Genomic DNA, 27594 nt, shown 5'->3' on the forward strand with positions numbered 1-27594 from the left:
TTAAAATTTTGTAAATAGTAAAAGCATTTACAAATTTTATTTAGTAATATTAATAAACGGTTACCAATCGTTCATATATTATCAATTATAATAACGATACATAGGACTATTTGGCTAAAGGGACACAACTCTTTAAAAATTGTGTATGTTTAAAATATTATACTTATTAGCTAAAGGGGCACAACTTTTTAAAAATGATGTATGTTTAAAACATTGTACATATTAACAATAAAAAAGTCACAATAATTTATGTACATGATAAATTATAATTGCTATATGTAATAGATATAAATAAAATCCTTATCTACTATTTATACATACTAATTAAGTATGTATTTAAACTATCAAAAATATTCAAGAAGAATGAATATGATGAAGAACCAAGCAATGAAGGTTCTCGAGAGAAATAGTAAATCAGGAACAGAGAAAAAAAGGAGAGTGACATAGACTGAGTATATTGTTTGTATATTCTATTGAGTGTGTTACATAGAGAAAACAATGTACTACTATTTTAAATTTTAATATATAAATCTCTAAAAATTCATTTTGAATAAATATAATAAATTATAAATGATTTATTATTTAATTTTTAAAATAATTTTAAACTCAAAGTATCATTAATTTGACTTAAATATTTTTAGTGAAATAAATTTTTGAATATAAAATCTTAAATAAATATAATTAATCATAAATAACTCATTAGATTAATTTTCAAAAATTTGAAGTCTTACATTAATATGTTGAAACAAAATTTTTTATTAATTACAAAAAATCTTTGAATTTTGTGACAAATAAATAACTTGTTACAAAAATATTGTATTTTGGTGATAAATTAATTTTTTGTTACAAAATATTTACAGCTTTTGAAACAAATAGATATTTTTGTTACAAAATATTTTGAATTTTTACAACAATATGATCTTTTGTTACAAAACATTATAACATTTTGTAACAAAACAACAATTGGATACGAAAGCCAATATATTTTGTAACAAAAAAAATCACGTTGTTACAAAATATTGAAATGTTTTGTAACAAATTTTCTTGTTGTTACAAAATATTCTTATTTTGTAACAATAATTAATTATTGTTACGAAAAAACTATAATTTGTAACAATTTTAGATTTGATACAAATTTTTTGTTACAAATGTTCCATTTTCTTGTAGTGCTAAAGTTTGGTAACAGAAAACTATTAGATAGTAACTAAATTTGAATGAGTCAATTCTTATTTTTTGGATGCTGAGCTGTTATTATTCTTTACATTCTCCCTCAAATTGAGAGAGGACTTTGAATCTACTCTCAGTTTGTCATGAAACTTGAAAAATAAAGTGATTGAGAGAGCTTTAGTGAATATATCAGCTACTTGGTCTATGACTGGAAGATTGGAGACAAATAGCTTCCCAGCAGTTACTTAGTCTTTTACAAAATGAAGGTCTAACTCAAAGTGTTTGGATTTACTATGCAAGATAGGATTAACTGCAATCAAGCAAACATTTTAATTATCACAATAAATGATAGGAGGAACCGGTATTGGTATGAATAACTCTTTTAACAGGTTTTGAAGTCAAGCAAGTTCAGATAGTGCTGCAGCTAATGCTCAAAATTTTACCTTTGTGCTGGATGGACTGACTACGTGCTGTTTGTTACTTTTTTATGCTATCAGATTATTGTCTAAATAAATACAATAGCCAGTGATTGATTTTCGATTATCACAATCTGCTCCCCAATCTGCATTAGAAAAGGAGAGAAGTCTAAAGTTAGTACAACTGTTAAACACTAAGCCTTGATCAATTGTACCTTTTATGTATCTAAGGATTCGTTTGCTAGCTCTCCAATGACTGATAGTTGGGTTATGCATATACTGGCAGACCTTACTCACTGAATATGTGAGATCTGGTTTTATAAGAGTCAAGTATTGTAATGCTCCAACTATGGACCTATACAACTTGGGATCATCAAATGGGTCAGAATCATATAACCTTAATTTTGAAAAAGATACCATTGGGGTTGGTACTGCATTAGCCATTAGCATGTTAGTATGAGTTAAAAGATCAATAATATACTTTTTTATGTTAAAAGAAGTTGCTGGTTATTAATAAATATAGTTTCTAAGCAAAGAAAATAACTAAATTGACCAAGATCTTTGAGAGAGAAAATATAATTTAATTTGTCAATGAAAAACTGTAACTCTTGAAGATTATTCCCTGTTAATAAAATATCATCAATATAAGCACATAGTAGAGTATTTGATGTATGTCTAACAAGTAATGAGGAATCTATTTTAGTATTGTGAAAACCAAACTGTTGCAAGGTGGCGGATAAGGTTAGAAACCAAGATATTGGTGCTTGTTTAAGGCCATATATGGCTTTCTTAAGGCTACAAACTAGTTGAGTGTTAGATGCTGAGAAATTTTGAGGTTGTTCCATCAGGACTGTTTCATGCAATTCTCCATTGAGAAATGCATTGTAAAAGTCAAACTGACGTATTTGCCAACCCTTGGACAGTACTAAAAAAGTCACAACTCTAATAGTTTGTGGCTTAATCATAGGAGAAAAAGTTTAATTAAAATCTACCCCTTCTCTTTGAAGAAAGTCTTTTGCCACTAGCCTGGGTTTATATCTAACTTGGTGGCCTTGTGGATTTTTCTTGACAGTAAATACCCATTTACTATCGATGATAGTAGATGTGGTAATACTAATTTTCAAGTTTTGCATTTGGTTAAAGCTGTATACTAAGATTTTATTGCTATTCTTCAATGTTGATGTTGAAGAGCTTGTTATACAGTTTTTGGTGGATGATGAAGAAAAGAGGAATCCTCTTTAGAGTCTAGCAAGTGAGTGAGATTAGCAGATGGGTTAGAGTGTGTAGATTTTGCTCTTGTAGTCATTGGATGAGAATTAAATTTTGGTGGTGGAGGAGGAGACGGTGGGAGAAAAGAAAGTTGAATTTCAGTGTTAGAAATAGGGATCTATCAAGAAAGTAAAGTGTGAGATTGTTACGAGGCTGATGGTGTATTTGTAGCTGGTGTAATGGGAGGAATGAGAGGAGTAGGTGCTAGTATAGAATATGTAAGAGATGAAGATGAGATAGGTGAGTCTAATTGAGAGCTTGGAACAGCAACAAATTGGTGATTAGAGTAAGTATCTCTAATAGAATCAGTTTGCAGTACTTTTAGTAAAATGAGTTGAGTATGGAAACTTGCCTTCATCAAAAACAACATTACGAGATAAATAAAGCTTACCGTCAGGGAAAAGACATTTGTAGCCTTTATGTTGAGGATCATATCCCAAAAATAAACATAGATATGATCTATAATCAAACTTGTGTTTGTTGTAAGATCGTAAAAGAGGATAGTAAGTACATCCAAATACCCTTAAAAGATTATAATCTAGTTGTTGATGATACATCTTTTCAAAAGGAGATTGGTTTTGTAAAATAGGGGTGAGCAATTTATTAATCAAGTAAGCTGCAATAAGAAATGCATCATCCTAGAATTGTAATGGCAAGACAGCAAGGTCTAAGAGAGCAAGACCAACCTCAGTTAGGTGTCTATGCTTTCTTTCCATAGTACTTTGTTGTTGATGAGTATAGGGACAAGAAATTCTATGAATAATATCGTGTTGAGCAAAAAAAGTCTTAAAATCATTAGATAAAAATTTAAGACCATGATCAGTTTGTAGTGCTTTGAGTTTGAAACCAGTTTAATTTTCAAAGAGAGTTTTAAATTGTTTAAATGCAGTAAAAGCTTTTGATTTATTAACAAGAAGAGAGATAAAGGTGTATCTTGTATGTGCATTTATCTACAAAACTGATATAATACCTATATCTGTACTGAGAAATAGTAGCTAGGCAAAGTCCCTCAAATATCAACATATACTAATTCTAGAGGCTGTGAATATATAGAATTAGAAGTAGAAAATGGTAATTGATGTAGTTTAGCCATAGTACAAAATTTACATACAGATAAAGGAGTAGACAATTTTGAATGAGTAATCTGATTTGTATTAAGAACTTGTAAAACAGTTTTCGTTGAAGGATGGCCAAATCGTTTATGCCATGTATAAATAAAAGTCACTGGATTATGTGATACATTCATAGCTATCTTTGTATGTATACAAAAATTAGATGTAGGAAGATGTCTAGATACATAGAAACTAGGAAAAACATAAATTTCATTCTTAGTTATCCCTTACAGAAGTTGTCTCCTGGTAGCCTAATCACGCACACAATGATAAGGCCAAAACTAAAAAAATACACAATTATCTTATGCAAACTTTGAGACACTAAGTAAATTTTGAGTTATTTGAGGAACAACAAACAAATTATTCAATTTAAAAGAAAAATTAGTTTGAGTATCACAAAAATATGAGGAACCTGAGTTAGTAATTTAGATACCTTGACCATTACCTATATAGACTTGATATGAGCCTGTTTGACTCTCAACAGCTTGAAGGAGAGTATTGTTGTTTGCAGATACATGATGGCTAGCACTACTATCAGGATACCAAGAGAATTCATGGATAGAAGGTGGTGCTGAGAAAAAGGCTCTTGGCTGATGAAAAAAGGGAGGTGGTGCAGGCGGTTGAGTTGATTATGTGAAATTAGATGTATTTGATGATGAAAATTGCTGATCAAACCTGTAATATCAATTCCATGCAGCATGTCCAGGTCTATTGCAAATTTGGCAAAATAATCTTGATCAGAAATTATTGAACCTTCCTCTTTTTATGAACCTGCTTCCTCTTTCTCTTCCTCTAAAATTATTGTTTCTTTGAAAATTTTGATTATTTGTATTTGAAGATTGTGACAGATTAGCTAAAGGAATCAATTGAGAAGGTTTCTTGAACCAATTTAGCATGTTCTCATATGCTATCAAATAAGATTCTGTTTTAACTACTGTGAATTTGTCCATTTTTGCTATGACAGTACCACTAAATCCTTGATACTCCTTAGTAACTCTATCAAGAATTGTTTGAACATGTTCATCTTGAGAGACTAGAGAACCTAAAGCAATTAGAGAATCTACAATTTGAGGAATGTTGGAGGGATAATTTGCAACTATAGTTGTAAGCCTTACTGATCTCAATTGAGATCCAAGAGTTTGAATTCTTGCTCTTGATGATGCAGTAAAATATTCAATGATGGTATTCCACATTTGATAGAAGTACTTACAGTGCACAACTTTATTCTTGAAGTTTGTTGATATTGAAACTAGTAGCCATGTAATCAGTGACTTATCTTAGAGCTTCCACTCCTTATAAGTTTCAGATTTAGTTTGTGATGGTTTTATAGCATCTCCAAAATCTACCATTTGAGTAGGTATGTTTTTCTTCTTAAAATGACCTTCAAGACTCTGATTTTCAACCGTAACAATCGCAGCTTGTTTTCATGAACAAAATTATTGTCATCAAGTTTATCAACAATTACTGATAGAAGGTATTTTGTTGTAGAAGCATTAGACAAGATCATAACTATGATTGTAACCTAAGAGCTCTAGATACCATGTCAAGAATATTCAAGAAGAATGAATATGATGAAGAACTAAGCAATGGAGGTTTTTAAGAGAAATAGTAAATCAGGAACAGAGAGAAAAATGAGAGTGACATAGACTGAGTATATTGTTTGTACATTCTATTGAGTGTGTTATATAGAAAGAACAATGTACTGTTATTTTATAGCTAAAGTTTGGTAACAGAAAACTATTAGATAGTAACTAAATTTGAATGAGTCAATTCTTGTTTCTTGGATACTGAACTGTTACTATTCTTTACATAAATTATTAAGATATTTTCTTTATTCAAAAGAGTTGAGAATTTTTTATTATTTCTAATTAAAAATTTTTTAGGATTCATTATATTCTGAGAGAGTATTATCATCAACCCTATCACAACTAAGTATGAGACAAATATATCTTAAAAAAAAAACGATCTAATCCGGTCTTAAAACTATCTTCTTATACCAAATAGATTATTGTCTCCAAATGTATGTATTTAAATTTTTCTTTTTATTACTTTTAATCTGATATTAAATATAATCATATACTGGATGTCCATTAAAATTAATTATTAGAATAAAATATATATTAAAATATAAAAATATATTAAAAATAAATTAAACATACATCCATATATTATAACTAATTTTAATAAATAATTTTAATATATAGATAAAAAAAATTTATCGATTAATAATAGATTAGTCCCCTTTAATCCAGTATAAAAGAAGAAAGAAATAATCAATAAAGAGAATTTCAACATCTTCTCCCAATCTTCTTATTTGACTTTAGTTTACCTAATTTATTACCTTAGCAGAGTTTGTTGAAAATATATATATTTTACTTAGTTAATATTATCTACTTTTAAGATTTATTAGATTGATAATTTAGAAATAAAAAATAATTAAAAAACTACTAGTATTAACTAAAAAAATTAATTTTTTAATATTATTAAAAAAAGAAGAGTGTTAAGGAATCAATAAATTTTGTGATTTGTATTCATCAATTAGTCATTATTAATATTTTTAATCAGAAAAGTTTAGTTGAGACAAAAAAGGCTATGACCCCAAATTTTTTATAAAAATATTAGTAGTATTTTTTTAAAAAATAAAAAATAATTTAATTAACTTAAATATTTTATTGTGACTTAAAATACCCAAATTTAATCTTCATCTCTTATTTTTATTATTGTGACTTAAACTATTTTATATCTTTTATCTGTAGAATTATTTATTTATTATCTTATTAGTAACAAATTTAAAAAATAATTATATTTATAAATTTTATTTTAATATAAATTTTATTATAAATTTTATTATAATATAAATATTTATATTTATCTTAAATTTTGTTTTAATTATATTTATAAATTTTAATATCTGTAGAATATAGAAACAGATCGGACCAATTCAACCCCACCAAGTCTTGACTCCGGAACCAAATATCAGCCGGAGGGAGGAGCTGTTGTGGTCAAGTCGCGGCAGCCATGAAAATAAGAGTTTTGGCGCGACGTCTTCATTATGAGAGAGATAATCATAATGGGGTTTGGATCGGATGAGTTAGGGTTAGGCTTACAAAAAAAACTTACAACTTCAAACTCAACCGACGACAAATATATACAAGTTTTATGTATATTACGTTCATAACTTGTAAAATATTTCCAATATATAATTTAAAGAAAACTTGTATTATTATTGCTTGTGACCATATATTATATGACACTCTGAGTATCCAAGAAAATTTGACAAGTAACCTAGCCTAGTTCACATGGGCCGCCTCTTCTGTTAAATTAAAGTGCTAATGAATTAATCATTAGTGCTTTTCACATGCTAATATATTGTTCGAGCCTTCTCTCTCGGAGAGGGCACATGTACCCTTCCCTGAAATGTTCACAGAATTTATTTCACATATTTTTTTAAAAAATATTAAGAGTTAATATTATTTTTATATTATTAGTATTAAAATTTAAAACTTAAAATTCAATATTTAATATTTAAAATATTAATAAAAATAATTAATTTTATTGGTTAGGTAATGTTTTTCTTTTGCAAATGCACGTGCAACAGTAATAACATACACCACCTCATATCTAACCCTACAAAGTTTGCTTCATGCCCTATCCGTAGTTTAATTACTAGTCTTGCTTTATGGCATAAATTGAGGGGTCTTCTGCCGAATTAGGCATTATTGCATTAACTAACATACTTTGCTTGGGCCTTAAACTTGTAATTAATTAAAAGTCGTAAGTGAGCTGCACGTTAAACTAGCTAGGTTATGCAGGATCATATAGAGCTCTGCAACTTGGCATTGCATTTATGCGATCGACAATGACACAAAAGAATGCTCTCTCTTTCTATGAGAGTCACAAATGTCATTTCCTTAATTAATTATACAATTTCAAATGCTCATATATAGTGGCTTGGTTTGTCCCAATTTTAAAAAATTATATCATTATTAAAAGAAAAGTTATTTATTTTCTACTCTTTTTTAATGCTAAAAGATAAATCTATTGCAGTTTATCATTTTCTTACACACTCTTAACAATAAGAAGGGTTGAAAGTGAATTTCCTCGGACTAATTTCAAGTTTGAAAAATTACACTTAGCTCATGATTTGTTTATTAATAATTAAGCCTATTTGTAAAGTTTAAATTCGATTCATTAAAAAAATTCATGAATTGGTTCGAACATTACAAACAGATTAAAATAACGTAAACATAATCTGTAATTTTATATAGTAATTATATATGTGTTTGTAATTCTTATAACATTGATATTAAAAAATAATAAAATTAAAATATATTTTCAATATTCTGTTGAGAAAATTTGCAATGGAGAACATCCATTCTGAACCAATGCTCGTTATTTTAGTACATTAGGGAGTACTCTAGGGAAATTCTGACTCCACCTCAAGCGGTTCAAACAAAAACTCACCTACCGGCCCTTGTTTGAATGGGGGTAATGAAGGTATTCATTTTATCATCAAAGAAGATATACTTTATTCCATTTAAAGAGAAAAGAAAAACGTAAAGCATATAAAGAGAAAGAAATGAAGAACGAGAAGCATCTCAATTCTCAATGGAAAACCAAGCTTTTGCGGTCACCATGTATCCGCGTCTGATTGCGGAGAAGATTCATGCATGTATGTTTGGTGGTTAGAGTTTAGAAAGGAAATTATGGTCACAAAATTCTTTCATGAAGACACCACAAAGCCACAAGCCCATATGTTGGTAAAGCAGATACCATTTTAGACACCTTTAACAAAAGTCAAACTATCTTCAAACATCGTCAATGACTCAATGTCCTTGGACCCATAAAATCCACTTGGGCCATTAAAAACATTATTATTATGACTGTATCAAAATTAAATTATTATTCTATTTTATTTTTTTAAATCTTTTTTAGTCTTTGATTTTGTTTTCAATCATAAAAATTAATTTTTTTTTTATTGTGCACTCCTCCACAAAATGATCATTCTTATTCCGTAAAATTCATCTCAAAAATATGAAATTCAAATAAAGTAATATCTATAATTTATATTTAAAATTACTATTTATATTTGAGTCTAGTATTTATTAAATTTTAAAATTTAAATAAAATAATATATATAATTTTATTTTTAATTAATTTTAAATAAAAAATAATAATAATTTATTCAATTCAGTATTTATGATAATAAATAAAATTACTATTATATAATTCATTTAATGTGAAATAATGTAATTTATGATTATAATTAATTGATGTGTTTTCTATAAGATTAAGAAATTAGTAATTTTCTAACCCACCGTTATATATTATATATAGAAGGATTATCATGAAGATCTTTGTGGCTTAGGGCACTACAAGGTGGAAATGGTTAGAGAAAGTAACCTCTTTGGATGGTTTTAACCATTATGGAAAAATGCACATATACACTTTCTCCATTGAGGGATCATAATGATGGATGTATGCCTTTGTGGATTGTCCACCAAGGTTGCGTTACGTAATTTTTGCCTTTTCTTAAGGATTTTCCTTAGACGAGACAAAAAAGATCGACTGAATCATAATGTAATTAATAGTAGTGATTAAGAGTGAATTCTTTTTCCGTTGACTGGATCCGAGAAAGAATTAATATATAATACAGTAGTATCTGCATTAAAAACGAAACATTTTATCTTTAGTCAATTAAAAGGTGGATCCTAATATATATCTCAACGAGCATTATTATTATCTTTTTAAAACTCTTATTGGGTTAGGAGCGACGGATAAGGAAGAGCGCAAATGCGCAATACGGTGGCAAAAGTATTGGAATCTAATCCCCTGTGTCCCTACTTTTTAGAGGTACTGAAATATTGAAATTTGAAGGACAGAGACAGAAATTTTAGTACCAATCTTTAAGCCAACAAACATAATACTGTGTCTCAGTCTCCAAATCTCTGTCCCAGTACTTCAAAACAAACGCTACCTAATATCTATACATATGCCACCTTCACTGTCGCCGAGATGCTCCGAGCCTGGCGCCAGAGAGTTCATCCAATGTCTACCCAGCAAGCTTTGTTTTGTTCTCTTGAGAAAAAGGATAGAATTGGATATTAAAAAACTAGATGAGAATGTTTTTAAAAATAAACGTTAAAATTTTAACTTCTGTTATAAAAAATTTCATTCTCAGCTTTTGAAAATATTAAAAGAATTAAAATTTTATGGTCTAAAATTGAAATTTTAGTTCTAATTTCTGCCTATTAAACAATAAGTCTGTCGAATCTTTCAATTTCAATTTCAGCATCTCATACCAAACATAATTTATAAATTATATATAATTAATAATTTTTTTCTAAATTATAATCAATTTTTTTCATATATATATATAGGACAAAATTTCACTTTTTTTTTTAAGAGATGCTAAAATGATACTTTTCTTTTCTCTATTTGTAAAATGTACATTCTTCTCTCTTATAACTTTTAAAAATTTTTCTCTTTAATCCATTTTAAATTTTTTGTGTTAACTAATGTTAACTTTATCTATTTTTCAAAAAAAAGTAATTATTTTTTTACAGAAATACCCTTTAGCAAAAATTTATATTTTTATCATTAAATTTTGCTTACTAAAATATCCTTTAATAAATTATTTTTTATTAATTAAATTGTATTTTTACCAAAATATTTTTTAAAAAATTTAATAATTAAATTACTTTTTTGTTAAGATACCCTTCCATAATTTTTTAATTATTAAATTGTAATTTTATTAAAATTTTTATTAACAATTATAATTATATTTTACTATTAACTTTTTGATATTAATATATATTATTTTAATATTAAATAAAAAAAATCTCGATAAGATTATTTTTTGATATCAATATATAATTATATATCAATTGTTATACATATTAACAGTGGTAATATTTTTTTTATTTAATGTTTAAATAATATATATTGATATCAGAAAATTAATAATAAAATATAAAAATAATTATTAACAAAAATTTTGGTAAAATCACAATTTAATAATTAAAAAATTATTGAAAGGTATCTTAGTAAAAAATAATTTGATTATTAAATTTTTTAAAAATATTTTCGTAAAAATATATTTTAATTAATAAAATAATAATTTATTAAAAGATATTTTAGTAAGTAAAATTAATGACAAAAAATAAAATTTTTGCTAAAAGATATTTTTTATAAAAAATATTTTTTTTTTGAAATATGGATAAAGTTAATATTAGTTAACATAAAAAATTTAAAATGGATTGAAGAGTAAATTTTTTAAAAGTTATAAGGGAGAGAAATGTATATTTTACAAATAAAAAATATCATTTTAACATTTCTCAGCAGAAAAAAAAAAGAAATTTTCTCCATAAAAACAATGATGTTTGGGGAAAATTGAGTTTAAATTTGAAATGTGTTAAAGTTATAGTTTATCTTAATGTTTTTAGAGGAAAGAAGTGTGCGAACATGTTTTGAAAATAGAGGGAACGGGGAGTAGTGCATAATATGTCCATCTCTAAAATAAACTAAAGTTTAAAAATGAAAAAGTTTAAAAATTAAATCAATTTTAAATTAAAGACTTTTATAATGTCTTAAAATTTCTTTTAATTTGAGATTAATTTGATATAATTTCTTAAATTTATTATGTTAACATTTTATTATTAAAATTGTCAAGTATTTATTGATTTATATGATATCATTTAATATTTTATATCAATAAATTTTATTACAACAATAATAAAGTCTTGTCCTGTTAGGTGGGGTCGGCTACATGAATCAAACAATGTCATTGTGCTCTGTCATCTATCATGTCTACTGTTTACATGTAGATCTCGTTTGACCACCTTAGGTCTTCTTCTGTCTTTCGCCCCTTTTCTATCTTCCATCTCATCCACCCTCCTGACTGGGTGTTCTATCGGTCTTCTTCTCACATGTCCAAACCACCTGATACACGATTCAACCATCTTTTCCACAATGGGTGCTACTTCAACTCTCTCCCTTATATCTTCGTTCTTTATTTTATCCAGTCGCGTATGACCACTCATCCATCTCAATATCTTCATCTCTGCCACACTCGATTTATGTTCGTGCTCCCCTTTGTCCATCCAACACTCCGTACCATAAAGCATTACTGGTCTTATAGCGGTGCGATAAAATTTACCTTTAAGTTTTAAAGGCACTTTTTTGTCGTATATAAAATCAGATGCACTCCGCCATTTTGACCAACCTGCTTGTATCCTATGATTTACATCATATTCAATCTCTCCATTGTCGTCCTGTATGATGCACCCAAGATATTTAAAACTTTTAACTTCTCGGAAGATATTTTCTCCAATCTTTTCGTAGAATAATCTTAATAGAAAGATTATTTTGAATAATTTAAAATATTTAAAAATTGAATTTAATTAAAAAAATTTTGAGAATTAATTTAAAGAACAAGTAATATTTCAGAATTAAATTTGACCATTTATTTTTAATTAATGGGTCACATTTTTTCTTCTATACTCCTTTATAATATTCAAAGTTTCAAACTGTACGTCGATATAAATATGAGCATAAATGCAATATTTTCCAGTGTCAGAGTCATAGAACTTAAATGCCATATAAATATAAGCAAGAGAAAGAGGCTAACTGGGGGGAAAATTCAAGAGAAAGAGACCAATGGTTTCAATAAGTCATACTATTTCAAGTTTTCAACTCAACCATATATGCATGCATGGTGGAAGTTTTACAATGACCAAGTCTTGGGGGTCTCCCATGGTTGCATTTAATGGTTAATTAAGTTTACACAAATGAAGAAAACAAGCAATCAGCAGGAAGTATTATTTAGATGTAAGAATTTAGTTATTTTGTGTTTCAAGAATATAATAATAATTTTTAAAATTTTCTTATGTATTTAATATATTGTAAATATAAAAGTTTATTCATTCAATACCTTTCAATAAAATATTTTTTTATAGTATTCTTAAAATGTGCATGTTAGCAAGATCTTTAAATATATTTGAGATTTTTTTTAATTTATACTCAATTAATATATGAGATTTAGAGTGTGCTTAATTTGAACTTTGAATGAGGTATATAAATGAAATTTTTAGAACATTTAAAATTTCAAAAAATTTTAAAAAAGATTTCAACTACTAATATAAATAAGAAATTTCATTTTTCCGTTCTCCGTAATTCACTCCAAAATGCATTAATTAACATTTAAATGAAATACATGATCAAACAAACTATATATTTTAGAATAATACTAAAAAAATAATAACATAATATTTTATGTTATTTAACTTCATATATATAATTATATATTTATTATATCTAAAACTATTTATTTATTTTAATAATCATTAACAAATATGAAATAAAAAAATTTGAACTACTTTAAGCTAATTTTTATTGTCTTTTAAATATTTTTTATATTTTATTTATAATGTAATCTAATTAATTTCTCCAAACATTTAAATAATTATTGCTAGATAGTTATAAAAAGATAATTTTATTTTGTTAAAGTGGTGATACATAATTAAATGCATATATGATATATCTGTAAACCAAAATTAATTTCTTGATAAAAACTCATAAAAGACAATATTTTATTATAGGAACGATTTAATTTATTTATTATATTATTTATAAGTGTTAGAAAAAGTAAGAGAGAGAACAATAGAAAAAAATTTATGTGTATTTAAGTTGTGTAAAATAATATAATAATAATATAGAAGAATATTTATAAGTTCTAATACATTATTTGAATTGAAAGAATTTAAAAGAAAAAAATAATAAAAGAAGAGAAAATAAATAGAAAAGTGAATATTTTGTTGGTTAGATAAAAAGAAAAAATTGGATAAAAAAACAGTATGGGATCTACTATAATATTTTCACCACAAAAATGAGATAAAAATAAAGAAAATATAACAAATTTTAATAAAATTACATATTTATTTTTTATTATTAATAAATTATAATTTACCTATAATTTAGATAATAATATTAATATAATTTTATATTATTATTATTATTATTTATTTTTTTATCTAAATAAATTTTTTTAATATTTTTTTCATCTAATTTTTCTTTATTTAAATAATATATAAATATTTTTATTTTATTTTATTTATTTATTTATCTTTTATATTTAAATAAAACCTAAAAAAATTATAATAATAAAAGTATAATATTTTATAATAAATAATTATATACTAAATAATATTAATTAATCTTAATTATATTTTAACAACAAGAAAGAATATATGTGCGTGCGTGGGTTAATTAATTAAATATAAATCCCTTTAAAGTTAGGATTGCTTGGGAATTTGTATTTCAGAATTACACGGGAGCGGGCCAGGGCCCCCTAGCGTATACCTACCTAGACTCACTCTACTCTATCGCCAGTATTAACAGCAAAAACGGAATCACATGATACAATTTTGAATTTACTGATTTGCGTTGCTGAGTATTTGTGCGAGTGTGCCGCATCTCTATCTTCTATCCCTATATAAAGGACGTTAGAGGAAAAAATAAAACTTGTGTTGCATCTCACACAACACACGCACGTACCTACCTACCATACTCAAATTCAGGTCCGCTATGCCGACTCAATTAACAACTGCGCAATAAGACACACACAGAGATCGAGAGAGAGAGAGAGAGAGAGAGAGAGAGAGAGAGAGAGAGAGAGAGAGAGAAACTAAAGAAGAATAAGAATGGTTTCAATGTTCATGTGCACTAGTATTAATGGTGAAGAGAATCAAGAGATAGAATTTTCAAGGGATGGCAGTCACTACAGCCTCTCCAATGCGGTCTTGCCTTCTCTTGGTGCCAGAAGTCACCGCAGAGTCAAGCTTCGACGCTTCACTGTTTCTCCTTATGACCGTCGTTACAGGTGAATCAATCATTTAATTACTTTTCTTTCTTTAAATCTTTCACAGGTTCAATGTCATACGCCATATGCTTCTCATCAAGTTCTTGCTTTTCTGAAACTGCTTAACAGAAAGCACCTACAAACAAGTAATAAAACTAACTAGTTTTAACTTTTAAATCATACACCACTCAAGATATTTCGTAAAATCTTAGATATCTTTTCTTTTTTTTAATCTCCGGGCAATAATTTAAAAGTTTGTCATTAGCCAATGAATTGCTGAATGCATTAAAAAAATCTAAGTTTGTCATTATTATTTATATTTATATTTTATTTACTTACTTTTCCTCCTTTCTTCGTCACGTAATAATAAGTGGATGTTTTTGATAAAGCTTCCTTGTGCAACTGAATCTTATACTCGTCATGAATTAGAAGTTCTTCGTTGGATGTAGACATGGGTATAAAACTCTATATAAGAATTATAACTTTTATTTTTCTGTTGGATCATTCAATTCCAATGAATAGGAAGAGGAAATTCATCACTTATTTATGCACTTTTTTAGTTTCTTGCTTAGAAGTTAGAGATAATGTTTTCTATTGGAAAGAGAGATATTGTCCATGTTCATTTCATTCCTTTGGTTTTTAATCAGAGTGACGGGTCAGCCTACAGATTTTGACTTTCCTGATTCCCTGCTTTTTACTTTGAATAACGCGTGATGAGTGTGATGGGTGGCTGCATTACATGCAATGGAAGAATTTGGATTGGATACTACTGTAAAGTCTCATGTTCTAATTAATCCCGAAATCTACTGTCTTTTACTCTGTAACTGCAACTTATGTTTTTCAAAGTATTATGCTATTTCATTTTCTAGAAGTTTAATGAAGGGTGGTGTCATGAAGAAAGCTCTAGTACTGTTGCTTCTTTCTCATAATTAGGAGAATAGAAAGAAAAAGGGATATAAATTTTATTTTGTAAAAATTTATCCTAGTAGTCTTAAGGTAACATATTCAGTAAATTTAAAATGAAGTCATGGAAAATATTTAAAAATTATATTTGTAATGCTTTTAAGTGTCTAATATGTTGATATATCATCACTTTGGACTTTGAAATCAATAGCAAAAAAGTGAAAATTACCAAGCATAAATTTCATCAAAGTTGTTTCAATGTAGTGAAGTTATTGAATTTCGTTGATTTTTGTAGGATATGGCAGACTTTCCTGGTCATCCTTGTTATCTACACAGCTTGGGTATCACCATTTGAATTTGGTTTCCTTAAGAAACCAGAAGCACCCCTTTCCTATACAGATAATGTTGTCAATGCACTCTTTGCTATGGATATAATTCTCACCTTCTTTGTAGCTTATATTGACAAAGCTACTTATTTACTAATTGATGATCGAAAACAAATTGCTTGGAAATACACAAGAACTTGGCTTGCATTTGATTTGATCTCTATCATTCCTTCAGAGCTTGTTAGAAAGCTGTCACCTGCACCTCTGCAGACTTATGGCCTATTCAACATGCTCCGTCTATGGCGTCTTCGAAGAGTTAGTGCATTGTTTTCAAGGTAAGAAGCAGAGCTTTACATTAAAATGCAATATATATTTGGTTAATAATAGATATTATGCTTTTTCTCAGGTTGGAAAAGGACAAAAGCTATAACTATTTTTGGGTTCGATGTGCCAAACTTATCTGTGTAAGTTTTATAGTAATTCATACTTTGTTTCTTAAAGAAGATGATTTGGATTTGTATATCGGAACAAGAAGATAAATATCTGTGTGATTTATTCAGGTTACCCTATTTGCTGTACATTGTGCTGCATGCTTTTATTATCTTATCGCGGCTCGTTATCGTGATCCCAAAAGGACATGGATTGGAGCAACAATGGGAAATTTTCTTCAGAAGAGCTTGTGGACAAGATATGTTACATCTATTTATTGGTCAATTACTACCTTAACAACTGTTGGCTATGGAGATCTGCATCCAGTTAATTCAAGAGAGATGGTCTTTGACATCTTTTACATGCTTTTTAATTTGGGACTTACTGCATATTTGATTGGTAACATGACTAACTTAGTTGTCCATGGAACAAGCCGAACCCGAAAATTTGTAAGTAAATTATTTAAATACATGAATGAATTCACTAATTTGAATGATCTGAGTATAACTATGATTATTTATTATTAATTTTTAGAGAGACACCATACAAGCTGCCTCAAGTTTTGCTCAAAGGAATCAATTACCTATTCGTTTGCAAGACCAGATGCTTGCTCATTTGTGTTTGAAGTTTAGAACAGACTCCGAAGGGTTACAACAACAAGAGACAATTGATTCCCTTCCTAAAGCCATCAGATCAAGCATTTCACATTATCTCTTCTATTCTCTGGTGGATAAAGTCTATTTATTTCGAGGCGTTTCAAATGATTTACTCTTTCAATTGGTAATGAAAAAATGTTCTTCATGGCTAGTATTAATAATTACATCAGTTACTTATAAAATTTGCATTGGAGACTTATTTTGATTTATTTATTCAATCTTTAAAGGTTTCAGAGATGAAAGCAGAGTATTTTCCTCCTAAAGAAGATGTAATCTTACAGAATGAAGCTCCAACTGATTTCTACATACTAGTCACTGGTGCTGTGGTAATTGTCCAATCTTACTTGAATTTCACGTTGGACAAATTTGATTCTCATATTATGTCCAATCTCTAATGTTGTGATTATTTGACAGGAATTGGTAGTTCTTAAAAATGGCGTTGAGCAGGCAAGTTTATTTTACATTTCACATTTGACTTATGCTTGAAAAATTTTCTGAGTCTGCATTGAAATATATATGCCAAGAAGTTATAATGTAAACTTTAAAAATTGATTGCAGGTTGTTGGAGAGGCAAATACAGGTGATCTTTTTGGTGAGATTGGTGTGCTTTGCTATAAGCCACAGCTCTTTACGGTTCGGACAAAGCGATTAAGCCAGCTTTTGAGACTAAACCGTACTGCTTTTCTAAATATTGTCAAGGCTAACGTAGGAGATGGAAATATTATTATGAACAATCTTCTTCAGGTTTGCATAATCATAAACTTCCATTGCAAACATGTTTAGCTTATTCACTTTTACAGTTTTATTTTGTTTACTTAGTTTCGTTAATGTGTGGCAGCACTTAAAAGAACTAAATGACCCTATCATGGAGGGAGTTTTGGTGGAGACTGAGAATATGTTAGCTCGTGGTAGAATGGACCTACCAGTTGGTCTTTGTTTTGCAGCAGCAAGAGGAGATGACTTGTTGTTACATCATTTGTTAAAACGAGGATTGGATTCAAAAGAATCAGATAGAAATGGAAGAACAGCTTTGGTGGGTAATTAATTTTCTTTTTATTATTAAAAAAATGGTGCTGCTAAAATTAATTCTTGTGAAATCAGCATATTGCAGCATCTAAAGGAAGTGAGAATTGTGTCATGCTTTTACTGGATTATGGAGCGGATCCCAATATTAGAGGTAGATATGTCTTGGCCCCTTAGCTTGTTCTTTACTAACATGGATGCAGTTGTTTGGAATATCTACTGTCATGCTTTAATAATCGTATATCATAATCGGTATGATATCTTTTCTTGTTAAAGCTAACATGTCATTTTTCTGCATATCGATTTGGACAAGAGTATCTTTTTGTATACTTTAGCAATGTATAAAATTGCCACGAGGGTGTATATCTAGATTACATAATTAACTATACATTTCATGTGCTATAGAGTTTGCTTCCAGAGTATAACTTTTGACTATATGCATTATATGTGTGTCATGTAGTGTTAACAAACATCTAAATTATTGATTCTTATGTTAGCTTTCCTCATTAGTTTTGTGTTTATCTTCCCCACCGGCTTTTTGTTTGTTTTTCTTAGAAAGAAACACATGGAATTAAAAAGCAATAACGAAAATGATCAGTTCTATCTAAGTAACAATAATTGACGATGATGTAATTCTATCCTAGTTTTAATTAATTAAAAAGCAATACAAAAAAATGGTCAGTTCTACGTAAGTGACAATAATTGACGATGATGTAATTCTATTCTTGTTTTGGTCTCTTATACTCAGCAAACTACTAATTTTTAATTTATCATTTTAAGGCGGCAAGTTACAAACTTATCTTGCATGTACCATGTCCTATTTTCAGAAATAAAAAATAATACTAAAAGAATTGTTCTTTGTGATGATTTAATATTATCTTCCTCTTAAGTGAAGAAGTTGAAAAAATAATAACCTAATCACTATTGAAATATTGAAATTTGTAATTTTTGTGGTGTGTGAATTTTACCACCTTTATTGAACGGTGATTAGCATTTTATAAACCTCCTTACTTTGTAGAAAACTTTTCTCCTAATATGACTATAGCAGTGTATGCATGGTTTTATTTCAATTCACACACACATACATATTCAAAAGATATTACAGAGTACGTATAAAAAAACCTAACATAATATTTATTCTCTCTCTCTCTCTCTCTCTCTCTCTATATATATATATATATAAGAGTAAAGGTCTATATTTCTCGTGTAAACAGATGTAGAAGTCACCATCTATATAGGATGAGATTGATGTCTACGACATTGACACAAATGAAAACTTTATCAGAAGGAAAATATCTTTCTTATCCCTTTCAATCATAACCAAAATCCAAATCCCCTCCCACATTGATAACGCTATTTTAACCAATCCCAAGACACAGAGACAATGCACATGCTAGAAGCTCCTTACCACCAGAAAATACATTATGCAAAGATAAATATTTATAAATGTTTATAGAACTCATTTTCTTAATATTCATTTAGGATTCATTATTTTATTATTATAGTATAGAATCTGGCCTTATTTTAATTGAGATCTACAGTTAATCCTATAATATAATAATGTAACAAAGTCATTCTATCACTAATCAAAATCTAACTTTCTAATGTGAATTGATTGCAGACTCTGATGGCAGCGTATCACTATGGGAAGCCATATTGGGTGGACATGAATCAGTAAGCCAGCTACTATTGGAAAATGGTGCTAACTTGAAAAGTGGTGATGTTGGTCAATTTGCATGCATCGCTGCTGAACAAAACACCCTCAACTTGCTCAAGGATATAGTGCGCTATGGTGGAGATGTCACGCTCCCTAGCACCACCTCCGGAACCACAGCTCTACATGTTGCAGTCTCTGAAGACAACGTAGAAGTTGTGAAGTTCTTGTTGGATCTTGGTGCCGACATTGATAAACCAGATAAGAACGGTTGGACACCAAGAGATCTAGCAGTCCAGCAAGGGCATCAAGACATCATAGCCATTTTTGAGTCTATTAAGGAGCCTAAGAATTATCAACCTTTGGACCGTATTCCTGAGAAGGAAGGTAAGATAAAGAAGTTCCTTGGAAGATTTACAAGTGAACCAGCAATTCCTCTACCCCAAGAGAGCACATTTAGGGGTTCGGATGGGTTTAGGAGTTCGGACAGGTCTTGGAGCCAAAGCCGCCCAAGGCGGAGAAGCAGCAATAACTTCCACAACTCTTTGTTTGGGATAATATCAGCAGCAAACAAAGGGGAAAAGGACACGCTCTTTTATGTGAATGAAAATGGTAATGCAAAGAATGGTATGAAGAGTAGAGAATGGCCAACCAGAGTGGTGGTTAGTTTCCCTGAAAAGGGTGAGGCTGGTGGGAAACTTGTGTTGCTACCTGGAAGCTTTCAGGAGTTACTTGATATTGGGGCTGAGAAGTTTGGTGTGCGTCCTGCTAAGGTTCTATGCAAAGATGGGTTTGAAATTGAAGATATAGAGGTTATTAGGGATGGGGATCATCTTGTTTTTGAGAGTGCTGCTCAAAACTCTGACTATCCTACACCCACAATCGGTGTGCAACCGTAGCATGGTTATTTTCTCTTATTTTTTTCATTTTTCTCCCCTACTCTTAAACCAGTAGTATCAACCTATATATTGTAAATCTCTCTTGTTACAGTTAAAATACAAAAAGAAATTTTACGATTTTAAATCTTAGCACATCTACTTCTTAACTGGAAGCTTTCTTGTGATTTCTTAGAACTCAAGAAAACTTTGTATACTTGGATGTTAACAATAAAGTGAATATATAGAAAAGCAAAATGGAGTAATGGACTATTCTTGCTAAAATAGAATACTAATATATCTAACTGAACAATGCCTGCATAAACAAATGCATATATTTGTATTTTCCTCATTTCTCTCAGGACTCATATTTTCAGTATACAGAATTTGGTGAAGGCCCAGATAAAAAGATTTATGAAAAAAGAAACAAAAGAGCACATAAACCAATCCAAGCTCTGGCAAGCAAGGTTGGTAATCATAAGAGAATGTTACCGTATAATAAAGCAACTCAATACTTAAAAAAATCATCTTTACAGGTTTGTGCACCGTGATTTACAAAAGCTTGAGCATTTTCAAGCGAGCTTCATGTTCTGGATCCAACTTTGGTGGGACATAAGTCCCACATAGATCCTCTACTACGTATTCCTGTGAATATATAACATAACACGAAATATATGTCAGACACAAATATTAGGGAGGGTTGAATAACTTTCTTGATCCCTTTAGTGATTCTTTTCTTTTCCATGTCATAGGAACAATAAACTTATTTAACCCTGTTAGAAATTAGAAAAATTAATCCAGATTATAGATATAAGAACAGGAATATCTATCCAAAAAAAAGAAAAAAAAAACAGGAATATTTGATATGGCGCTCATATATACCTTTGTAAGCTCCCTTTTGGTGAGAATATGGTAGTGCCTTTGCCAAATTCTTTGGATTGCCATGGTGGCTGCAAGGAAACCATAAGCAATGCCGAGAATAGCAAAGATGACTACGAAAACCACAACAAGGGCAAAACAAGCCTCCATTGATGCAGGAAAGCAATCAAGGATGCCCCATCCATAACAACAATTCTGACAACCAGCCATTCTGGGGTCATTGCTGTTGAGGGAGGTGCAATGCAGTATGAGACCGAAAAACCCGATCAGTACAAAGAAAGCCAGCACTCCTAGTATAAGGATATAAAATATTAGAGACAGATAGAGAAATAAACAGAAAGAAAAACAAGAGCTTGCCTTGCAAATGATTATTATCACCAATGATTATTTTACAACTATTCAGAATAAGATTTAACTCAATAAAACATGGATTTAAATTTTTGTGTATTTTTTATTATTCTTTAGTTATATAATATACAAATTTCTTATTGGATATGCATTCTCTCATGTAGATGACTTTAGTTAGCCTCATCCTAAAGTGTTTGGTTATGTGTCTTAGTGTGATGTTACCTCATTAAATGGTGAAACATTACATGATCCAGATTCTATGTAAATATATGTTAGACAATCTTCTGTTTGCGATATATTCTTTGGGGTAAATAATACTGTAGCACGAGCAAAATATGAAGGAAGATTGGAAATGCAGCAGATGATATGGAGAAAATGAAATATGGGTCCCTAATCCCAGCAAGATTTCATGGTGAAACGAAAGGACAAATGCAGAGGAATTTCATGCATTGAAAAGAAGCAAATAACTCTGTTAAGCATAATAACTTACCAATACAATAATAGAATGGTATAGGATGTTTTGACAGTATCCTATCCCAACCATCATCAAAGGAGTTCCTGAAGTTCCCATCCTTGTCCATGATGTATGCAAAGCCACCTATACCCGCAATTACCTGGCAGAATCAATCAATCCTTCAAAATAAGATACTTTGTATGCTAACCTTGTTCACAAACATCAAATGCTAATGAAATCAAAATCCTATTTTTCTTCTTTCCACGATGATGTCAGCAGAATCATACGTTCTACATCTAATTGTTCACAGTCCCACGACAAATATAGTTTTAAATGTTTATATATACTCATGTTGGTGAAATAGTGAAATACTGATATGAAATTTTAGTTTAACAAATAACACTCCCATAAGCTACAAAATATCTTCGTTTTGAATGCAAAGTTCTGTAGAGATTCTACACCAACAGACTTTTATTTAATAACAGACTAATAATTGACAGAAGCTTCTACCATATGTATGATTGAATTGAAACTGTCAAGCTTCTAGAACTAACATCCTCTTTGGGCTAGCTTAAAAGTATATTGAACTACCACTGACTTAATAAAACCTATGAAAAGACACTCTAAATGATAAAGGATATGGAAGAAAATTAATAGTCAATAACCACTGAAATACTCTGTTAAATCTTTACAACATAAAAATATAAGGAAGAAAGTTAAGAGTACTCACGGTCTGTACAGCCAGAAAAACAAGGAAAACATCTCTTGCAACAAAGAGTCTAAACTTTGCTTTACGCCAAGAATTGTCCTCAAACAATTCAACCCTGAGATGATATTGGGCTTTGCAAGTAGTGCAGTGAGAGAAGGCAAATCCTTCCTATGAAGCACAGAGTAAAAGTAAATTACTAAATTATCATGTGATCTCAACCAGTAAGGACTACCTGTCAAAAATAAACATCAAGAGCAGAGCTAAGATATACACACCTTTACCGAGCGCCAGTGATCAAGACATGAACGGTGGACAAATTGTTGGGTCCCTTTGCACATGCATGGAGATATCAATTCATCCTCTACAAAATTGAACCTCAACTATTAGAAGTATAAAAGCTAGCACCACCCGACTAATGGACACCCATATTATTCTTTGATAACTCGAAGTGACATTACCAAACTAAAAAAAAAAAGAGTATGTGTAACGATAGAGGATGTCCATGCCTCCATGGAACAAAACTTAAGAAAATCATGATTTGATCTTTTAGTAGTTTCTACTAAACACAATATAATCAGTCTTGTTCTAATCACAATTAAATGTGAAGTTGTAGTTACAAGATACAGGTTTTCTAAAGCACAAAACATCCAAAAAAAGCAATGGATGCTAGGAAGGGGAAAAAATTAATCAAAAACAAATAATTGCAGCACAGCCCAAGCCCAAACCCAAAAATTAACATAAATTTGATAAATTTTACAGGAAATCTCACCTGGGTCGGAATCGCTTTCAAGACAAATTCGACAGCAAGGGAGTGAACCAGCCTCCAAGTCCTCATCTTTGATCTCAGTGGAGCTTACAGGGGACACATCCTCCTCCTGGTTTTCGAGTAAAGGCTCGGAATCACTAAGGTTCTGCTGAACCACCGGTGGTTGCAGCTGCACTTCCCCTTTCATTGATGAACGGTTCTATACCAACCGAGTTTCAGAAACTGAAAACCCTAAAACAATCTCGCTGAACACAACAGTAACGACAACGCGGGTACAATCAAAATTCAATCTTTGGATTCAATTTCAATCCTTGAGAAATGAATGAGTCGCTACATACATATTTAAGAATTGGAAAACGTAAAGGGTTAATGAAATTAATATGGAATTTAGAAGGTACCTTGAAATTAGTGCGAAATTCAGAGGGCTCCTTCGATGATTGAGAGTTATATGAGTGTGAATATCTGTGATGATAACAATAGAAGAGCAAATGCTATCCTTTGCAATTTTATTTATTTATGTAAAAAAAAAAACTTTTTTATTAAAGGCTATACAATATATATCCTGAATATGATAACAAAAGAAAAGGTTGAAAGAACTGTTTTGGATTTGCTGGGTTCGATTTTTTTATGTTACATTGTAAACCGGAACATGATGGCAATTACAAACCTACTACTGATTGCGACCTCTGACTTTTTCGATTTTCCTTTTCTTCTTTTTTATACTCCTTTCTCGAGGACACCATGAATAATAATACGCAGGTAAACATGTTCTTCAGTAATAATTCATTAATGGCCCGGCCCATTTAAGAGAAAGCCCATTGGAATTAAATCTGTCAGGCCTTTAAAAAACATATACATTAGTTTTTGGACTAAAATATCTATTTTGGCCAAGGTTTTGAAAATCGAACCGGTCATCGAACCGCTTTAGTTATTAGTTTATTAGTTTATTGATTCAATAGGTTTGATTGTGGTTCAATTAAAAAAATTGTTTTAAAATAAAATAATAAATAAAATATAAATAAACACACTAAAACATAATTATAGTCTAATATAAACTTTAAAATATCATCCAAATTAAAAGTATTACATGAATCACATTGTTAAAATCTCATTCAAATACACACTCAAACTCAAAAGTCAAATAACAAAAGTAATTAGACAAAACAAGCATTGTAATGCGACTTTCCTTTTATTACTTATAAAGCAACATGTCTCGAAGTTAGATCATTTTTCCCTAAATATTAGAAATTTATGATTGATTATAGCTAGATTCAAGAGGATGAGAAGCTTCACTTGAAGCAACAAGATTCGAAACCGAATTATTCTTTGCCTATATATTACATCCACCCAATAACAATATAATCTAATAACAATACAATTCAATAACAATATTATAGATTTACATCCACCCAAATAATCTCAACATAGATACAGCAACCTAATATTACAAACTCACATCAACCCAATAATCTTAAGAATAGCAAGGTTCGATTCAAGAATATGAATATCAGAATCAAATCAATCAATTAATAGAACCACATCATATTAGAATCAATATTCAAGATCATCCACAATTTTAAACCACTGTAATGACTAATAACAACAACAATTGAAGAAGCAACATGAAAATCATAGGTTAAATAACCAATTAAAAGTTTAAAACAACAATTATAGTTAAAGTAAAAAAAACTTCTAAAGAGAGCAAAGAGAGCATAGAGGAGGACAAGGAGTACGATGGTGGGACTGACGCGGTGGAACAGAGGTGGTGCGGCAGGACAGTGGTGCTCGAGGCAGTGATTGATATCTCATTCGTACTTAAAAATTACCAGCAATCCAATAACAATACAATCCAATAACAATATCACAGCAACTTGCATCGACCCACTCTAACCCAGTAATCTCAACAGTCAACATAGATAATTACACAATAAAAAATTAACAACAACAAGGTTCATAGATTATCTAACAATAATTATTTAAAATTATCCACAATCATAAACCTTAGTAATAAAAAATCACAGTTCACACTTCACAGATTAACTAACAACAATTACAGTTATAAAAAACTAAATATCTAAAAGGCTAGAATAGAGCAGACTAAGCACAAAGGGGGACAGGGAGCATGACGGAAGGACTGACGCGGCTGAAGGGTAGGAACGCGGTGGAACAGAACTGACACCGGCGGGACAGTGGCTGCGCGATGGAGGCAGAAGGTGAGACCAATTGCAGTGATGATGGTTGCTTCGAAGTTCGAACGATGGCTGTGCGATGGAAGCAGCTTCCAGAAGTCGCAACAGCGGTAGTGATAGGGCGGTGTGGTTGGACGGAAGTGAGGGAGTGACGAAGGAGCTCAATGAAAGGAAGGAGGAGAGTGGCTGAGTGAGACTGTGAGAAAGACGAGGCCAAGAGGGTGTTGCGGTTTTTGTTAACAGTAGGGTTCCTCTAAACCAGCGGCGTTGTTTTGAGCAACATTCAAAAAATCGGCTGAGTTTCGATTCAGTTCGACCAACCGGTTCCCATCCGACAATCCAACGATAGTTTTTTAGTTTTCTGGTTTTAGCATCTGACCGAATCACTATTTTTATCGGTTCATGGTTTGACTGGTAACCAGCTAGTTCGAACTAATTTCAAAAACCTTAATTTTGGCTCGATTTTTTAATAAATTATTCAATTAAAACTTAAAATATTTAGGTTACATTTGATATTGTTAAGAAGTTAAAAATATTTAAAAAAAAATAATTTAAAAATATTAAACGAATTAGCCTATTTAAATGTATTTTTTTATCCACTGTATTTTTTATAAATTTCTTTCTAGTATTTTTATGGTAATATAGCATGGCAAATTCTGCAGTATGGTCGAAGGAAGACATTCATAGGTCTGGATCCTAAGTGGACGTGCACGGTTTGGACGCGTGAAAGGGAGCCCATAGTTTTTGATGTTGGTGAGTTGCTTAAAGGCTGATAACAACAGTTGGGTGCAGGCTTTGTTTTGCATTTCGGTGGGATTACCGAGTTAATGAAAACTGGTTAATTTAACGATATAATTAACTTTTATTAGTTGATGGGCCAAAGAAATGCTGGAACGCTATATTTTTTTATGATTGGTTGGATTTCGGAAGCCCAATAGGATTTAAATAGATAGAAGAGGATTGGAACAAAAAAGGACTAAAAGAGTCTGGATTTGCCAAAAAATTATTTGCACGAGCATCCAAAAAAAGATGATAACGTTAGTGAAGGCAAAAAAAATCATGGATGGAATAGACGAATATGAGTTTCAGTGGTTAGTTAGTTATATATAACAAGATCCAGATAATGACGAGCACGATTATCTGAACCATAGTTGTTAAATCGTACCGAACTGATCGGTTCGACATGAAGAGTGCTGAACCGGATTCGCAACAGATCCGGTTCAGTTTCTGGAAAATTAAAAATAACCGGATATAATATACAAATAAAATAAATTTTGTTTATAATAAAATTTCACCGATAATAGTATATACAATTTTTTATACTTTTTTTTTATCTTGGGTTGGCCAATTGAAATCCGGTTTACATAAGGTCATACTAGGGTGGGCCTAGTTTTCTTTCTAGGTCGGGTGTTAGTCTAACTAAGAATGGTCGGACCGGATAATATCTCAGTAAACCCGGATTGTCTCGACCCATGAACACCTATAATATATTCTATATGTTGATCCGAAGAACGTCTGATTCACTCTCAAGTGTGTTTGATATTGGACTCTTTAGGAGAAG

At 30.1% G+C, this 27594-nt stretch overlaps 2 protein-coding genes and 1 long non-coding RNA gene across 7 annotated transcripts; 1 reads left to right on the forward strand and 2 right to left on the reverse strand.

Annotated features, from left to right (window-relative positions):
• Positions 1–14261: 14261 nt before the first annotated feature.
• LOC112708077 (potassium channel AKT1) lies at positions 14262–20836 on the forward strand. 4 transcript variants are annotated; one of them, XM_072212760.1, is made up of 12 exons: positions 14487–14843; positions 16021–16129; positions 16287–16386; positions 16458–16515; positions 16612–16929; positions 17015–17260; positions 17364–17462; positions 17551–17583; positions 17695–17880; positions 17975–18169; positions 18238–18313; positions 19781–20836. In XM_072212760.1, exons 3-12 carry the CDS (start codon positions 16340–16342, stop codon positions 20710–20712), a joined length of 2190 nt encoding a protein of 729 aa, XP_072068861.1. In that variant the 5' UTR covers positions 14487–14843; positions 16021–16129; positions 16287–16339; the 3' UTR covers positions 20713–20836. The 4 variants fall into 4 exon arrangements, with proteins under 4 accessions (XP_025615993.1, XP_072068861.1, XP_025616001.1 ...); XM_025760216.3 differs by adding an exon at positions 15470–15593 and having other exon boundaries at positions 14488–14843; positions 16021–16386; XM_025760208.3 differs by having other exon boundaries at positions 14262–14843; positions 16021–16386.
• On the reverse strand, positions 14666–15437 carry LOC140178035 (uncharacterized). The gene is made up of 2 exons (XR_011870079.1): positions 15162–15437; positions 14666–14958 (listed from the first exon to the last, which is right to left on the reverse strand). It is a non-coding gene; the product is annotated as an uncharacterized lncRNA (long non-coding RNA).
• Positions 20837–21009: 173 nt separating the features above from the next.
• LOC112708101 (uncharacterized) lies at positions 21010–24619 on the reverse strand. Of its 2 annotated transcripts, none has more exons than XM_025760241.2 (7): positions 24243–24619; positions 23848–24089; positions 23354–23439; positions 23100–23246; positions 22406–22529; positions 21571–21857; positions 21010–21333 (listed from the first exon to the last, which is right to left on the reverse strand). In XM_025760241.2, exons 2-7 carry the CDS (start codon positions 24029–24031, stop codon positions 21241–21243), a joined length of 921 nt encoding a protein of 306 aa, XP_025616026.1. In that variant the 5' UTR covers positions 24032–24089; positions 24243–24619; the 3' UTR covers positions 21010–21240. The 2 variants fall into 2 exon arrangements, with proteins under 2 accessions (XP_025616026.1, XP_025616033.1); XM_025760248.2 differs by having other exon boundaries at positions 23848–24066; positions 24243–24514.
• Between the last annotated feature and the right edge of the window lie 2975 nt (positions 24620–27594).

This window comes from Arachis hypogaea, chromosome 1 (genome assembly GCF_003086295.3).
Source record: "Arachis hypogaea cultivar Tifrunner chromosome 1, arahy.Tifrunner.gnm2.J5K5, whole genome shotgun sequence".
Classification (NCBI taxonomy): Eukaryota; Viridiplantae; Streptophyta; class Magnoliopsida; order Fabales; family Fabaceae; genus Arachis; species Arachis hypogaea.

Excerpts from the sequence above, each read along its gene's own strand:
- LOC112708077 (XM_025760208.3), top strand. The coding sequence starts at position 14,665 with ATGGTTTCAATGTTCATGTGCACTAGTATTAATGGTGAAGAGAATCAA. Across the intron at positions 14,844-16,020 it reads CCTTATGACCGTCGTTACAG|GATATGGCAGACTTTCCTGG; the intron begins GTGAATCAATCA and ends TGATTTTTGTAG. Across the intron at positions 16,930-17,014 it reads CAAGCCGAACCCGAAAATTT|AGAGACACCATACAAGCTGC; the intron begins GTAAGTAAATTA and ends ATTAATTTTTAG.
- LOC112708101 (XM_025760241.2), bottom strand. The coding sequence starts at position 24,031 with ATGAAAGGGGAAGTGCAGCTGCAACCACCGGTGGTTCAGCAGAACCTT. Across the intron at positions 22,530-23,099 it reads TTTTTCTGGCTGTACAGACC|GTAATTGCGGGTATAGGTGG; the intron begins GTGAGTACTCTT and ends TGATTCTGCCAG. Across the intron at positions 21,334-21,570 it reads CCAAAAGGGAGCTTACAAAG|GAATACGTAGTAGAGGATCT; the intron begins GTATATATGAGC and ends ATATATTCACAG.